Source organism: Perca flavescens, chromosome 11 (assembly GCF_004354835.1).
Source record: "Perca flavescens isolate YP-PL-M2 chromosome 11, PFLA_1.0, whole genome shotgun sequence".
Classification (NCBI taxonomy): domain Eukaryota; kingdom Metazoa; phylum Chordata; class Actinopteri; order Perciformes; family Percidae; genus Perca; species Perca flavescens.
Window position 1 is genome coordinate 34,467,989 of NC_041341.1, and position 16,899 is coordinate 34,484,887.

The 16,899-nt window shown below is 40.5% G+C and overlaps 1 protein-coding gene across 1 annotated transcript; it reads right to left on the reverse strand.

Annotated features, from left to right (window-relative positions):
• Positions 1–798: 798 nt before the first annotated feature.
• marco (macrophage receptor with collagenous structure) lies at positions 799–15,424 on the reverse strand. The gene is made up of 11 exons (XM_028591859.1): positions 15,276–15,424; positions 12,359–12,457; positions 11,943–12,100; positions 11,268–11,385; positions 10,486–10,548; positions 8,392–8,481; positions 6,807–6,893; positions 5,054–5,089; positions 3,926–3,985; positions 3,506–3,670; positions 799–1,186 (listed from the first exon to the last, which is right to left on the reverse strand). Exons 1-11 carry the CDS (start codon positions 15,382–15,384, stop codon positions 1,056–1,058), a joined length of 1,116 nt encoding a protein of 371 aa, XP_028447660.1. The 5' UTR covers positions 15,385–15,424; the 3' UTR covers positions 799–1,055.
• Positions 15,425–16,899: the final 1,475 nt, after the last annotated feature.

The following is a 16,899-nucleotide window of genomic DNA, read 5'->3' on the forward strand; positions in this document are numbered from 1 at the left end:
TAAACTGATGTATTTGTTATTTAAGTGCAATCCCCCTGGCATAACGTATATGTGTGGGGGGGCGTCGGACTGGGGGGGGAGAAGGGACTGAGTACCCAAAAAGATGCTAGAATGAATAGCTGTGGATGTGGGCAGGGGCCCATAGGGAATTCCTTTCTACAGGGCCCAGAATTTTGTGCTACGCCCCTGCCTGTCTTTGAATGTTGTTTAAATAAAGACAATAAAAAAAAGAGAATCTACAGTATGTTCCCTGAGGCGTCTGGGAAAAAGTGACTGAGCCAGCTGTGCCAAAACCCATTCCTCAGCACGACTCCTGTCCTTGAGTGTGACCTACTAATCTTTGCTGATCTCTGCAAAGTCATCTGTGGTGATGGGCGATGGACGAAAGGTGATGGCAAGCATGTCCCCGAAGGCAAGAGAGGCAAGGATGTGGACTGATTAGGACAGTGCAGCTGCAAATATTATTATTATTAATAATCACAAAGTACAAAGTGAAGAAATTATGCCTGAGAATTTTTTTTGCCATGATATTTTGTATACAGTACAATTGCAATTTAAACTAATGATAGGGGTGGCGCAGTGGATATGACACGTGCCTTTGGTGCGGGAGATCCAGGTTCAATTCCCACTGCGATACATCAACCAATGTGTCCCTGAGCAAGACACTTAACCCCTAGTTGCTCCATGTCAGAGGCGTGCGACCTCTGACATATATAGCAATTGTAAGTTGCTTTGGATAAAAGCGTCAGCTAAATGACATGTAATAAGTTTAGAAATAAAGTGAAACTCTGAACTGCATGCAATTCTATAAGCTGTATTTTATTAATATGTAATGAGATCAAGCTGTGAACATCATTAGTAGCTGCTTTGTTCTCTGCTAATATCCCCGATTAAAACTTATGCATGTGGTGTGTGTGTGTGTGTGTCTGTGTGTGTCTGTGTGTGTCTGTGTGTGTCTGTGTGTGTGTAATGCCTGTCAATCAATTTGTCACTTCATGTTTATGTGTAGAAGTTGAAACATCATTTTTCATGTTGGTCTTCGGCATCGTTTCAGTCTACACACATTGCACTCCGGCATCCTCGCTGTGTTGGCAGTTGGTAATACCAATTCCGTTGTGTGGGCAGCCAAAGATGTCCAACTCTGTTCCTACACATCTCAGTTCATCCAGCCAGATCCTACCAGAGCCTACAGAAGGACAGCAGTGTTAGAATAATGTATTATAATTGAGTATTGTTTACAAGTGCATAAATAAAGGTTGCTCTTAATGTTCCTGTGGTGTCAGCAGTGGTGGAAGCAGTACTCAGATTGTTTTACAAGTAATAATACCACAGTAATAACACCACAGTTTAAAAGTCTCTTTTCTGATTGTTTCACAGCGATTATGTTCTTATGGTCAAAAAACACCATATTTTTGTTGTACTTCACATTGCTGCAGCTCCTCTTTTCACCCTGTGTGTTGAGCTCTCTGTTTTAGCTACAGAGTGAGACATCTCACTTCTGTTCCATCTTTGTTGGGAGTCGCACATGCTCAGTACCTAGGTAAGGACTACTAGCCAGTCAGAAGCAGAGTATGAGGGCGTGCCCTGGCAGTACCTAGGTAAGGACTACTAGCCAGTCAGAAGCAGAGTATGAGGGCATGCCCTGACAGTACCTAGGTAAGGACTGCTAGCCAGTCAGAAGCAGAGTATGAGGGCGTGCCCTGACAGTACCTAGGTAAGGACTGCTAGCCAGTCAGAAGCAGAGTATGAGGGCGTGCCCTGACAGTACCTAGGTAAGGACTGCTAGCCAGTCAGAAGCAGAGTATGAGGGCGTGCCCTGACAGTACCTAGGTAAGGACTGCTAGCCAGTCAGAAGCAGAGTATGAGGGCGTGCCCTGACAGTACGTAGGTAAGGACTACTAACCAGTCAGAAGCAGAGTATGAGGGCGTGCCCTGACAGTACCTAGGTAAGGACTACTAGCCAGTGAGAAGCAGAGTATGAGGGCATGCCCTGAAAGTACCTAGGTAAGGACTACTAGCCAGTCAGAAGCAGAGTATGAGGGCGTGCCCTGACAGTACCTAGGTAAGGACTACTAGCCAGTCAGAAGCAGAGTATGAGGGCGTGCCCTGACAGTACCTAGGTAAGGACTACTAGCCAGTCAGAAGCAGAGTATGAGGGCGTGCCCTGACAGTACCTAGGTAAGGACTACTAACCAGTCAGAAGCAGAGTATGAGGGCGTGCCCTGACAGTACCTAGGTAAGGACTACTAGCCAGTGAGTAGCAGAGTATGAGGGCATGCCCTGAAAGTACCTAGGTAAGGACTACTAGCCAGTCAGAAGCAGAGTATGAGGGCATGCCCTGACAGTACCTAGGTAAGGACTACTAGCCAGTCAGAAGCAGAGTATGAGGGCGTGCCCTGACAGTACCTAGGTAAGGACTACTAACCAGTCAGAAGCAGAGTATGAGGGCGTGCCCTGACAGTACCTAGGTAAGGACTACTAGCCAGTCAGAAGCAGAGTATGAGGGCATGCCCTGACAGTACCTAGGTAAGGACTGCTAGCCAGTCAGAAGCAGAGTATGAGGGCATGCCCTGAAAGTACCTAGGTAAGGACTACTAGCCAGTCAGAAGCAGAGTATGAGGGCGTGCCCTGACAGTACCTAGGTAAGGACTACTAGCCAGTCAGAAGCAGAGTATGAGGGCGTGCCCTGAAAGTACCTAGGTAAGGACTACTAGCCAGTCAGAAGCAGAGTATGAGGGTGTGCCATGCTAGCAGCTAGGTGAGCATTATAACGTGTGTTCCAAAGTGACCACGTTGGTCTCTGAAGTAAAGGCTGGACTACAATAGAGCTGTTTGGAGCAGTTGGTGAACAGTGTTTTCTGTTGGAGATGGTAAGGCCCTTTGGGGGGGACTTTGGGCTTTTTCACTTTGTAAACCAATAAAGGAAAGGGAAAAAGCCAAAAAGCATAATATGAGCAAATGAAGGCAAATGTACTACTAATACACAGACTGTCTATAGATAAGATCCATCACACATTACAGACCAAATTTCTGCTTCAATCTTGACCCACCTTAATGGAGGATTATTACCAATATTTCAGGTGCGCTCACTTTTACATTCAAATAAAGTAGTTTAGATAGTCTGGGTAAACTGTTGGATTATTTACAACCTGTCTCATCTTGTTTGGCCCTGTCAGAGATCACAACCGTGTCCCCAGATACCAGCTATTAGTTTGGTGACTACAATGTTGTCATATCATAACTGGCGGTAACAATGGCCAAACATGCCATCAAACGCTCAGCAAGGCTGCTTTCTTAACTTGTTGGTAGTTTTGATTTAATACCATGAAAATAGTTAATTCAGAAGCACAACAAAAGAGAGGAAGTAGTGTGAGGGTCAGCATCACAGTGTGCTGATGTAGAAAAGAAGTACTGGGGCAAAATAAAATAAAGGGTTTTGTTACGCATTAGAGAATTTTATACGGTGCAGAGAAGATGAGGTGATGAGTGGCAGCAGACTTCTTACCTGGGGTGGCAGTGTAGGTGTTAATGGCAGTTTGGAAGCCCAGCATCTTACAGATCACCTTGCCATCCACAATGTTAAAGTTGTCGTCGCACACCGTGCCCCAGACCCCGTTGTACTTCACTTCCACTCGCCCTCTGGATTTCCCCGGCACGAGACGCACAGTCGCTGTGATGATACAGTTGCAGCTGTTTAAAGTTCCTGGTGGCTAAAACTTTAGATAGCTTGTTAGGATAGTCTGGTGTACAAGCAAATATATTAGGGTTGATAGGGTTAAAGTATCAAATATTTTGTACTAGTCATTTATTTTTTTAGTTAACGTACTGCTGTTTTGACAGTTAACTTTGTGTTTGAAAGTGGTATTGTAGTGGTTAGTTTTAGTTAGTATTCACTATTGTTCAGGTCAGTCTCATGCAGACTTACGCTCTGGTGCGTTTCCTTGGTCTCCCTTGTCTCCTTTTGGACCTGGTAGTCCGGGACGACCTAGGGAAGAAAAATGGTCAAATACATCTTCCAACCAAACTGATGCGAACATAATTCATTAGTTAAATATGTCATACTGATTCTATCACTTTTATAGGTAATTTATTCAGTGCAGGGGCAGGGGGGGCGACTCATTAAAAAATCTTCATTTAGTGTAGCTCAGCAGCAGGTAAGGGAGCTGGACACTCTTTCAGATGTGAAAGTGTATTCTAATCAATGCTACAGATGCTGGATTTGTTAACCTTTATCCTTACAGTTTTAGCTTTGGTTAAAGGTGCAATATGTAATATATTCACTGTATTTAATAAAAAATTACCCCACTGTGTCATCAAATATTAAGGAAACATGCTAAGTTGAAATACTATGTTTTCCGACAACAATGCTAATGCCAGTATTTTCTCTTTTTGAAATTTCCGTTCCGTGAGGGAATTTCTGTTTGTGTTTTGGCCTGTGTGTTGTTATCAACTGCCCAGTTTATACCTGTATATATACCTGTATATACCTGTAAAAACATAAACCCAGTCTTTTTAGCGGTCCTTGTTAGGGTTAGTCGATAAGAGGTGACTGTCAGCCGCGTACAGAGCTCCGCGAGAGCACAGGCTTTTATAATCGTCAACATAGCAGCATCTACCAACTCTGCTGCGCTGTGGAGTAATGTCTGGCAATGCGAGACTAGCATCAAGCTAACATTGACATTGTGTAACGTTGGACCAGGGCAATTGGCAAACAACCTAAAAAGAAAGTTTTACTATAAAATGACATCTCTCACCTTATATTCAATCTTCTCACTAAAACTGTGTGTATGCCTGGTCTGAAGTATGCCTGAGAAGCGTACATTCTCACCACATATTCTTCTTTTGTAAACATCAGTTAATATGTGGGAAATTGTGCTCACATAGCATTTATACATCTGGCCACTGTTGTCTGGATTTTCGTGAGAAAAGTTAGAATGGAGTCATTTCAATTTTTAGTTGTTATATGATGTTTTCAGTTTTCTTCAAATGCTTTGCACAGTACATCGCATATGGAATAAACATGATTTTATATGTAACTTTAATACACACTCACCTTGAGTTCCATTGAAGCCTGGAGGTCCCATTACACCTGATGACAAGACAACAAAATGAGATTTTATGAAATACATTTATCAGGGATGTGGGGTTGCTAAACCTTGTATACCCAATAAATAGACATGAATGGAATAAATCTACAGTTTAAAGTTCTCGTCATTTTTAGAGGCCATATCAGCAACCAAAAATGAATTTGAATCACTGGACCATAATGGTTGTATTTAATAGGCTGGTGATAGCAGTTGATGAACTGGCTCCTCCAAACATACATTCCAGAATAGGACAGAAAACGCTCTGGGTTGTTGCATTTCTTAAAAGCAATCACAATTAGAGCTGAAGAGTTTTGCCCGAACCCAATGGATTTGGTCGGTTTCGGTCATAATTAGTATCATTTTACACGGGCTCAGGCCGGGCTCGGGCTTGCGCTCCGTGTTGCGTGGTAAATGAGGTGATGTGTTTCGATTAGCGCGAAAATGGATGCTGAGGAGGTGAAACGAAGGTGTAACGGAGGCTGGCCTCTGGCGATTACGTTTTGGTTGCACCGGCAAAGAAAGCAAAGTCTGAGGTGTGGAACACTTTTGACCATGTGCATAATGAGAATAATGAGCCAGTGGGTTATGTGAAATGCAAAAGATGCGACATTCTGTTAAAGCAAAACGACAGGGAATTCATCAGTGATAAGGCATGTTGATGGAATGTGTTCAACACCTGCCAGTGCCCAGGATCAACCTACAATCGCATCGTTTGTTACAGCATCAAAACCCATCCCTGCAAAGGTGAAACAAACGGTGACGGAGAAGTGTCAGCTTTTGCTGTAAAGACATTAGGCCTTTTTAGAGTGCTGAGATATTACAGAGGACTTATTTTATTTCTTTGTTCCAACTTCCAAGTGGCCTATAACCTACATTAGTCATAAATAAATGATGTTAAAACATGTATAAATTACTCATTCTTGACAAAAGGCAAAAGAGCTGTGTGCGTGCGCACATTTGAATAATGTCGGGCTGTAAACAGGTTCGGGCTTTTAAAAAGCTGTCAATCAAAATGTGCTTGTCGGGCTCGGGTCGGGTCTAATCACAATCGTCGCTATGCTCTGTACGCAGCGATGGTGGCTCTGAATAGTCTCAGGAAGGAACTTGTTGTGGTGGAACATTTGCACCCTGCAAAAGGAAATGCTACTTACAATATTACATGAAGTTAACTATTCACACTAATGAGAGGTACTTTAATTAGCTGGATACATGGTTAAACCTCATTTTCTCTTACCAGTTCATCGCCGTGTGTACTTCACTGATGGTTGGAAGTGGAAAGAAGTTTTGGGGAGTTTTATTTCATTTCTGTCGAGTTTGAATGAAGTGTGTTTTATGATGAGTTAACAGGCAATTCATCTAACTTGAATTCAGAAGGTGTAACTTACATGGCGATAAATCCTATATTTATTCTGATATTTGTATTGTAATTTCTTTCTATTCTGTATTGAATTGTTTCCTGTCTATGCACCACACACCAAAGTCTCTGTCTGTGAAAACCTGCTTGGTAATAAATGGGATTCTTATTTTGATAAAGAGGAAATATTTGCCTGATATGTCGGGATACGTTTAGTTTTATTTCTACGTTAGCAGCTCTTTATGGAGGGAGACCTACCACGCATATTCAATATCATGGAAACTTTTTAATATAAGAAATGAAGTATGTTATTCAGGATGCTTTTGTTTTCATGTAGTCAGGTCAGGTTGGATAGAACCTCCTACCTGGTACACCGGGATCTCCTTTCTCTCCCTTTGCACCTGGACCTTGATTCCCTGGTGGTCCTGGGATTCCAGGTGAACCGCTGGGACCTGCACACACACACACACACACACACACACACACACACACACACACACACACACACACACACACACACAGATAACTATGATGTTTTTTGGTGCACATGTATATATTTCATAAATGCAAGCTATGCAAATCTTATCATTCGTCATGCTGTGTCACCACCTGATGACCAGAAGATAGAGAAGGAAGAGAAACTGAACTATTTCATAATTGCAATCTGCTGTAACATTTTTCCATTTAGGAACTGAGTTTCAGTTAAGTATTTGGTATTACCGTGAGCCATCCAGTACACTCACACTCTCACAGCATGAGGAACAGATTCTTTTAGGAAATCTCATTCTTCCCCTTGCTTTTAATACCACTTTATTTGGAAAGAGCACTTTTTCAAAAACTGTTACATTATGTATTTATCTGTCAAAAGACTAATCGTCACGTTTTGGTCCGTAGCAGCTGCTGTAAACACTAAACATTAAATGCCAATCTTTTTCCTCACTTTTACGTGCTGGGTCTGCTTTTACCAGAGCAACTCGGGTCTCGGATGATGATGAAAAAATGTCAGCAAAACAACTCTAACCTATTTTATAAAAGTGGCTGTTGAGAAATCTACAGCCACGCCAACAGCTCTGTAAATGCAGAAGAAAACAGCAGACTGCTAACATGCTCACTAACATGTAACGTAGACGTCTAGCAAGTATAATGTAAAGCTTCATGTAATATGTTAGCATGCTAACATTTGCCAATTAGCAAAACAACTAAAAGTACAGCTGAGGTGATTGATCAGTTTTGCAGGTATGTGGTGTTAAACCAAAGTTCCCACAACGTTTCTGGTGGCCAAGAGAGGAGAGATAACTTTTTATTTTTTTTTTTTTTTGGGGCTTTTGGGGTTTTTAAGCAACATTATGTAACTATTTTACGTAAGAATAACAACTTCAAAATCATTTTGATGTTACTCTGACTTGTAATAGAGAGAACGGTGCGTCTGACATTACCACCGGGCACTCCAGACGCCTGCTCTTGCACTATGTAACTTGTAGAGTTGAAGTGCAAATTTGTCGACTAGCTAGTTTTTGCTCAGGCGTAACGTAGTCATAATAAATATAAATACATATAAGGCTGTCCATATGTACGACAGTGGTGTGCTAGGGAATAGCACTCACTATGCCACATCTTGCTTTAACTTTTACATTTGTACTACTGTTTGTAAATCTGGCAGGTCTATGATGCTTTATAATAACATAATAAAGTTGCCATGCTTTGCCTGAAGCAGGCTGTGATTTTTTTTTACATCAGTGATTCCAGCTTTGTCTGGATGTCAGTTTGTTATTTATTCAGTTTGTCAGCTCTGGTGTGCAATGAAGTGCCCAGCAGCATCTTAGTGTGAATGCGACACCCTTTTCTGTTGCAGCCCCATTTTGGGATTTGAGCTCCTTTAAAAAGAAATCATGTCAGCTTTAAGAATAACAATAAGTTCATTATACCACAAATAATTATAATGAAACCCACCAATTGGACCGGCAACTCCTGGTTCTCCAGGTTGTCCTTTGAGTCCCATTTCACCCTTTGGTCCTTGAGGGCCAGCAACGCCACTCTCACCTGGAAAGAAGGAAACATTACATAGGGAGGGGCTAGGGGGTGCTGTAGCTACCCGTAGGATTGCCATAGCACCCCCTTAGCACCCCCAAGAAATTGCTGTGGTTGATTTATAAATAAATAAAAAATCGTGAATGTTTATCTGATGAGCAGGTGGCACCTTGTGCAGCAGACTCGGCCACAGTGTATGAATGTGTGTGAATGGTGAATGGTTCTTGTACTATGTAAAAGTGCTTTTCTACACTTAACGACTACTCAAAGCGCTATATACATATATATATATATATATATATATATAATCCAATATAATATATACATAAAAATCCTTGATTATGCGGCACGTTTTCTTAAAAAATGCGATGAAATTGCGGGAACTTGCAAAAACTGCGGTTTGATGAAAAAGAGAAAAAAAAGTTTGATTATGTTCAAGTCGCATAATTACATCACTTCAAACTTAACGTTCCCATGGCAACAGGGGAAAATGGCTGCTCTTGTGTGAAGTAAACGCAAAATTTTTCAACTTTCTGCTAAGATATATGTGACTTTTTTGCAACGAAAATGTGGGGATTATGAAATCATGTAAGCCTTGCATATTTTGCGCGGAAATCGGCAATTTATGCTGCGAAAGTGCAGCGTATTTGAAAAAATGCGGCCCCTGCATAAATATGCGGACTCTGGCTGATTGTGCATTGAATTATGCGATCGCATAATCACATTTTTCTGGAGGGACTGGTTTTTCTAGAGTTATAGTGCCACAGCCAGGATTTTAGAAATATATGGCCATGACTCCAGGAGCCCCCAAAGCAACCTTGCCCCAACACCCCTTTTTTGTTTAATTAACTGCTCATTAATATTTTGTGTAAGTCAATCACATGATCTAACTGATGTTACAAATCCTTCTCTACACTGCAAGAAAAAAACAATTCTTTATTTATCTATATTTATTAATTTCTTTTTTGTTGGCCTACTAGTCGTCAAGTTTATATATACTGAGTCTAAAGATACTAAAATACCCACTATGTGTAATAAGTAGGCTAAGTAAGAATTTTTGGCACACTAACACTTAAAATGTATTTTTGTACGTCTACATTAGTGTATGTCTTTTGGTTGTGGTTTTTATATAAGCCGCTACAGGTTTCTACCACACCCTCACATGTATTTTTGTATTTCTTCAATGTAATTTATTTGTTATATTCTGTGAAACAAAGAAACTAAACTAAGAATACAGAGGACATGACCCCATAACCTCAGTGTCCTCCATGTTAGAAAGAGCCCTGTCTGGAACAAAGTGTTGCACGAACAGATGTTTGTTTGTCTTTAGTTTGCCATTGGTTCCTGTGCATGTCAACCATTCTGAAACTATTAACAAATCAGACACACATGCACACTGACACACGCAAGGCTTGCTATAGGTCATTATCACAAATTGTAAGTTTGATCAAGGACTCAGGGCGATGGGGTCGGGTGGGGGTGGAACTGTTGGAAAACCTCTGCCTCAAACTGTAGTAATTTGTTGTCCAGCCCTGATAGAGATTTCATACGGGAAATGTCAGTGCACTGACTGCGGTGCGAGGGTATGTGAAATAACGGCTGCAGCCCATCCATCAGCCGGTTTTCATCAGCCGTCTGACAAGAGATGACAGGTCATCAACGCTGGGATCATCGCCGGACCTGCAGCTGAAAGCTAATGCCTCCTGCTTCACACATATGCACCTTTGCTTAATCAGTTGTAACAAAATGTACTTTTTGCACTGAGAAACTTTGGTGTCGTTTTATTAGCTCAGAGGTTTGAGCGACACATTTAATTCTCTTTCTGAACCACTCTGATATCGGCTCATAAAATGGGGTTATTGTTGAGATGCTTCGGAGATAAATGTGGGTACGCCTACTTCTCCATTAGGTACCTGGAAATCCTTGGTTGCTCAACATGACCACACTTCTCATATTTGACTTATTTTAACTCCAACTTCTAACTTTTAATTTTGTAAATGCTTAAGGTTGACTCACCTTTCATTCCTGGCAAGCCTGGAATACCGTGCGCTCCAGTTGTACCCGGAGTACCAGGAGGTCCTGGGGACATAGGAAAGAGAATTGCTTTGGTTGATAAACTCTGCCTTTATACTGTATACTATGTATAATTACCACTGAGCACTATCACTACTTAGCTGTTATTGGTTGCACTGCAGGGACTAGCCCTAAGACCTCGAAATTCAGACGGACCAGAGCCAACACTAACTCCAGTGGTAGGGACACAACGGGCTAGTGGATAGCTGCTAGCTACTTAAAGAAAACGGCACCAGCTAGACCAATCACCAGGGGTCTGATCCCCTGTATTTAGGTCGAACTTCTAATCTTTTTGGTAATAAATACCTTAATTTATTGGCATTTTGTGTCTTTTCCCAGTTTTTGGGAACAAACTGACTTATCCACCTGGCGCGCTATTGGTGGGTTTAACACGATGACGATAGAGAAGCGACCGAGCAACTTCTTGTTTACATTCAACATGGCGGCCACCGAAGCGCAGCAACCCGTTGATGCCGCTGTCGCTGCTGTTTTAAAAGATTTCAAAGTAGAGATGTTCCAATACCGATACCATTAGTCTGATTGGTTGAAGAACTATCCAATTGCGTACAGAGTCATTTGAACTATGCCCGTTGATCACACCTCTTGTGCAGTAGAAAATACAGAGCAGACTCCCCAGACTAATGTTCAATCTTAAAAGATTGAGCTTGGTCTGGTGATAGCCAGACTATGGCTAGTCTGGAAAATGAAAAGTTCTCTGATCCTACCTGGTTTGAGGCTGATGGTGGTCACTTTGCTCTCCAGGTTGAGGGTGCTGGTGTTGAGCAGGTTCAGGTCAGACTGCAGCTTGTTAAACTGACCCTCCTCTCCACACAGGCTGGTGACCTGTTGTCATGGCCAAAAACAACAGGGTTAGGGTTAGTTCTCTCACACTAAACCGCTCCTCCGCCCTTGACTGGTTACCAGTTGTTGGCCACATCCGTTTCGAGACACTAGTACTTGCGTACCGTGCCATGAACAAATCAGACCCAGCTACTGTCCAGCACATAGTTAAACTGCATCCTGTCCTGGCTCCTAAATGGTAGAACGAGCTCCCCATCGACATCCTGACAGCTAAATGTCTACACATCTTCCGCTGCAGGCTAAAAACACATCTGTTCTGACTGATGGCTAAAAAAAAAAAAAAAAATTGCACTTACATGTTGAACCTTTTGCACTAACATGTTGCACTTGCATGTGGCTCTTTATGGTTTGGCTAATTTAAAGCTAATTGATTCTTGCTGTTCGGAGTAAACCATCAGCTGAATAAAATGTAATGCAATGTAAACAGAACTAAAGTCAATTAAAAACTAAACAAAATTTGAACTGAATTGAACCTGGACTGAAGCTATTTTACTAAATTTTATGTTTAGTAAAATGTTACGTATAAACAGCTGGAGGACCTGGTTCTTCAGGGCCCACAGGTGGCCCTTAAGGGTCTTGGTTTCTTGACTGTTGTTGTAGAGGAGAGTTTGGATGTTGTCACCATCATTCAGAGGGATGTGATTGGACGTCACTTTCTCAGACCTGGGGTTAGACATTAGAGACTCCAACTTAAAAACTGGGGAAGAGGGGAAAAAATAACAATAGTTCATTAGTATCTTCATTCACTTCACATTTATAGTACATAAAGACATCAGTTCAATGTCTACATTATGAAAAGAAGTCCATAATACAAACATATAATAATAATAATAATAATAATAATAATAATAATATAATCTTGATTATAATAATCAATCTTGATTCTCTTTCATTTCTAACATGAAAAAAAAATTGATAACAAAAAATAAAAATAAACATCTGTATGCAGTTGTACCTTTATAAATGAGAAAGGCATTAAGGGCAGTCTGCAAGATGAGATACACAACAATCACATTAAAACACCACTGTCTTCTGGGCCTCGCTGGCTTCAGATCTGAAACACATACAGGAAACTGCATTTGAAACATAAAAAAAATAAATATGATCAATCTCCTGCAGCAAACTTACATCTTGGGAAAGTCATTTCAGGAGACACAACGTAGCCTGGTTCATCCAGCTGATACAAACGCTTAAATTTGCAATGCTCCGAGCATGAAACATTTGGACAACCAGTGGAAAATGTCAGCTGTCAATCACAGTGAAAACCTAGGGGGAATGGAAATGGGTTTCTTTTTGTTGGCAGAAAAGTCAAGAAACTGACACTAGACCAAAATGGTTATGACTGAGAGGTAAACTACTGTCCCCTCTGAAGGTTTCAGAGGTGCAGGTCTGTGTGAATGTGAATCAGCAAGTCCTACAGGTTAGAGAAATATGTAATTTGCGTTAACGTGGTGGCTTGGAGTGGATCTGGAACCCTGTCTGTTTGACAGTATGTTTATATACAACTCATTTACAACAGCAAATGTGTTTTGTAAAATTATGTACGTGAATTACATTTTCTATGAACATAATGAGAAGGTTTTGTTATCTGCTAAGTTGCAAAATGTTCATACTGTAAGTGCTATTTGCAAAACCTTCACTACTTATATATTATGCCTGATGAAATTCTGGATATCCCCTTAACCCTTGTGTGGTGTTCGGGTCCGTGGGACCCTATTTCAATATTTGCTAAAAGACAAATTATGCTATTTATTATTTCTTCCATCTCAAATGCATTGGCCTTGGCTCATTTTATGTGAAGAACATAAAAATAACTTATTTTCAATTACTGCACATGGTGCACCCCCCCCCACACATAACTATTACACATGAGGGTTCGGGTCTACCGGACCCGAGTGTATTTAATTGTAGGTGCAATTGTTTCTGCACCTGTTATTCCCACACAAAGATCTGATTAAGTTCTAAGAAATAAGCACCAATAATGATGATCAAAAATCTTGTTTATATTTTTTTACCTTTTCTATAATTGAATTTCCTTGTTTTGTCACAAAAAAACAAAAATGATCATATGATTATAAATGTGATCTCACAGGGGTAAATGGCAAATATGAACCATAAATGATGTATATATCATTGGTAATTGAGCTAAAGTAAACATCTGTTAAGTATTTTTACATAAATTGTTATGGCTGTATTGATTTAAAAGCCTAATAATGTGGCGGGTCCACCAGACCTGGGGACATTGGCTGTGTAACAAAAATATGAACACCACACAAGGGTTAAACACGAGAGCGTCCTGACGGGGAACATCACTGCCTGGTACGGAAACAGCACCAAACAGGACCGCAAGGCCCTGCAGAGAGTTTGTCTTGAGTTTGTCTCTTTGTTTGTCTGAACATGCAATAGGTGGGGCTACCCTACCCTGTTTAAAGGATATGTACTGTACACCAGGCGCTGCAAGAAAAAGGCAAGGAGAATCATTAAAGATCCAAACCACCCGGGTTACCAGCCTTTTCTTCCTGTTGAGGTCAGGAAGAAGGTACACGATACACCAGGAGAAATGGGCACAGGTGACAAAGGATGAGGGTAAATGTTGTGCAAAATGTGACAGCTTGTAGTCTTGATGTGAGTACTTGTAGAATAAATGTGAGAACTTGCAGAACAAACATCTGAACTTTTGTTAAAATTATCACTTGTTAAAAATATTCACACACCCGTGGTCTGAATGTGAAGTCAAACAATGACAGCTGCAAACTTGTAATGCCACTAGGACTGTCAAAATTAACACGTAAACACAACAAATGTTTTTAGCGCGTGATTAACGCATGCAGGTTCTGTGATTTCGTTCCATAGTTTGAAAAATCCGGATAACGTTGTGTTACTAGAACAGAACCTTGAGGTACTCCATAGTTTAAAACCAATTATTTTGTTTCATGCTTTTTAGAATTTTTTTAAAAAAGATTTTAAGCTCTTGATGTTGCCACCCAAAATGTAATTAAAGCCAAACCTACCGCAAACCTAACAGCAACTGGAGCTCTGATTGGCCAGCTGAGTTGTGTTGGCAGGGCTGTATCCAATCAGAGGTTCTACCACTGCTCTCTGGTACTTTGACAGTGTATGTCTGTTTTTACAGTCCTACTGGATAAGTTACGGAGAAAATTTGTATAGATACTTTTCAGTCAAAGTCTCTTTTTATATACCTCTATTAGTTGGCCTTTTAATTCTGCGTTTAAATATCTCTTTCCTCTTCCACAACGCTGTGTCACCACATCAGAGGACCCCCCTCTAAACAACAGGGCTGTGATAGAGACATGAGCAAATACAAGCCATTGTTTTTTTTGAAAATCTTTTAGATAACACAAAACCATGGATGTATTATAGCCTACTGACCGCATGAAACACTCCGCTGCAGCTGTCTCTCTCTCTCTCTCTCTCTCTCTCTCTCTCTCCTCCTCTCTCTCTCTCTCTTTCTCTCTTTTTCCGAATATTATGGCTCAAATGAATACGGTGGGTCATTGAATTATAATGACCTCATCCACGTTGTCGAAATCATTTTGCCTAAATATATAGCCACGGAACTGAAAATCTGTTAAATAACACAACCCTATATTTCTTTTACTCCTTACTCTTACCTTACTTTTAGTGGACAAAAATCTAGGTTGCACAATTGCCCCATTGGGTTACATTGCAATCAGTCTATTAAACACAAATGCATAGGAAAATGGGGTCCAGGTTGAACAAAAAAAAAATTACCCTTAAAAGATGCAAACCATATTAACACAGAATTAGGTCCCTATCATTAGCTGTTTGAAAGTCTGAATAGAAACTCAATCTGCTTTGAAAGGTTTTATACTTTCTGCCTTAATACTCACAATCAGGCTGGGAACTGTAGAGATCAGTCCTGCTGAGTGACATGTCAAACAGTGGGTTACTCTGGGTGTATGAGACTTGATCCATTATCTGGTCCACAGATGTCTCCATGCTCTCTAGAGTGTAGAATCACCTTCACTTCCTACTTCAGAAACTCTTATATACACACAGTGCGGGATGTGGGGGAAAACACAATTGACCCCGGATTGCAACAGAACTTCTCATTAAGACATTTTACATGGAAAAGTAGAGGAAGGAACAATGTGATCTGTAGCTGAGGTGGCCAAAATTCAGCAGGACAACACCCATGCAGTACAGCTGGTTGGTAAAATGAAGAAGTTGTTAATCTAACCACGGATGCAAAAAGGCCTTGCAAAACAGCAACAGAAATAAAGTCTTTTTCATCACTTTTAGAACTGGTGAAATTATTATGGGCAATTTGTTGTTGTTACTTCACCACCTTGTCCATTGGTGTAACGTGTGCTAAAGCAACTACACAGCATGAAAACTTACAACACAAGAGAAAAAGGTACGTTATGTTTATCCACAGCATAGAACAAAATATCAAAGTGCTCAGTGTGGGTAAGATTATACAGGAATGCCTCCTTTCAGTACACTTTAGGTTTTCAACAAGTCCCCAAATTTACATGACAAATTTACTGAACTCCTTCCAAAATGTCCCATATAATCATTAAAGCTTTGATCTGTGATTTAGGGAGAAAACTACTTGGTTATGGTCAGGAAAAGACCGACCATTGCAAGGAAGGAGCCAGTACTAAGTATCAAAGTCAGACACTCAGACATGTTTTCTGACCTACCCCCACCCTATGGGTAAGGTTACATTTAGGCACAAACACTAGTTAGTTAAGGCTGGGGAAAGATTGCAGTCATTGTTCAGAGAAACCAACATTGGATAGAAGAAGACAGGAAAGTAAAAATATACTTTACCAGGTAAATATAAAATTGTAATACAGAAAACAGTTTTTGCCACTTTGTATTCCCTTTTACATGACTCAATATTACGTGTCATCATGTTTACCTCAAAGAACATATACTGATCATTGCAGTATATGTCTGACTACCGTGAGATGACTTCTCTTCTGCTTCCCTTCATTAAAACTATTAGAAAAGTGTATTGTATCCTCTCAGACACTGGAGACTGCTGGGACAATGATTGGCCAACACTACGTCTCTTTTAATGGTCATTGTCTCTGTTAATGGTCATTGTTTCTCCTCCGTCACTAACAAACAAGTTCACAAACTTATAAGATAATAAGAAAAGTTTTTTATTATTATAATTTTTAGGGGGGGCTGAGATGAAATTAAAAAGGGTCTAAAATCGCCCATGCAGTAACAAATTGTTGGTTGATTAAAATAATGTACCGATTATAAAAAAGTAGAAAGAGATCAGAGAAACATAGTCTTTATTAATACAGTCTTACTGATCAAATGTTGTGTGGCTGTGATACAGTATTTACATAGTTCAGTGTTGTAAGGAGAAGGAAAACGAAAAAGAAGAAGCAAAGTCATGTCACGTCTTCTTTCTTTTTCCTCTTGCTTAAATGACTAAAAATGTACACTTGCCTCAGCCTTAATTTCTCATTAAAAGTCATCTATTCATTTTGT

Excerpts from the sequence above, each read along its gene's own strand:
- marco (XM_028591859.1), bottom strand. The coding sequence starts at position 15,384 with ATGGAGACATCTGTGGACCAGATAATGGATCAAGTCTCATACACCCAG. Across the intron at positions 12,101-12,358 it reads TGCCTTTCTCATTTATAAAG|TTTTTAAGTTGGAGTCTCTA; the intron begins GTACAACTGCAT and ends CCTCTTCCCCAG. Across the intron at positions 6,894-8,391 it reads AGGAGTTGCCGGTCCAATTG|GTCCCAGCGGTTCACCTGGA; the intron begins GTGGGTTTCATT and ends GTGTGTGTGCAG.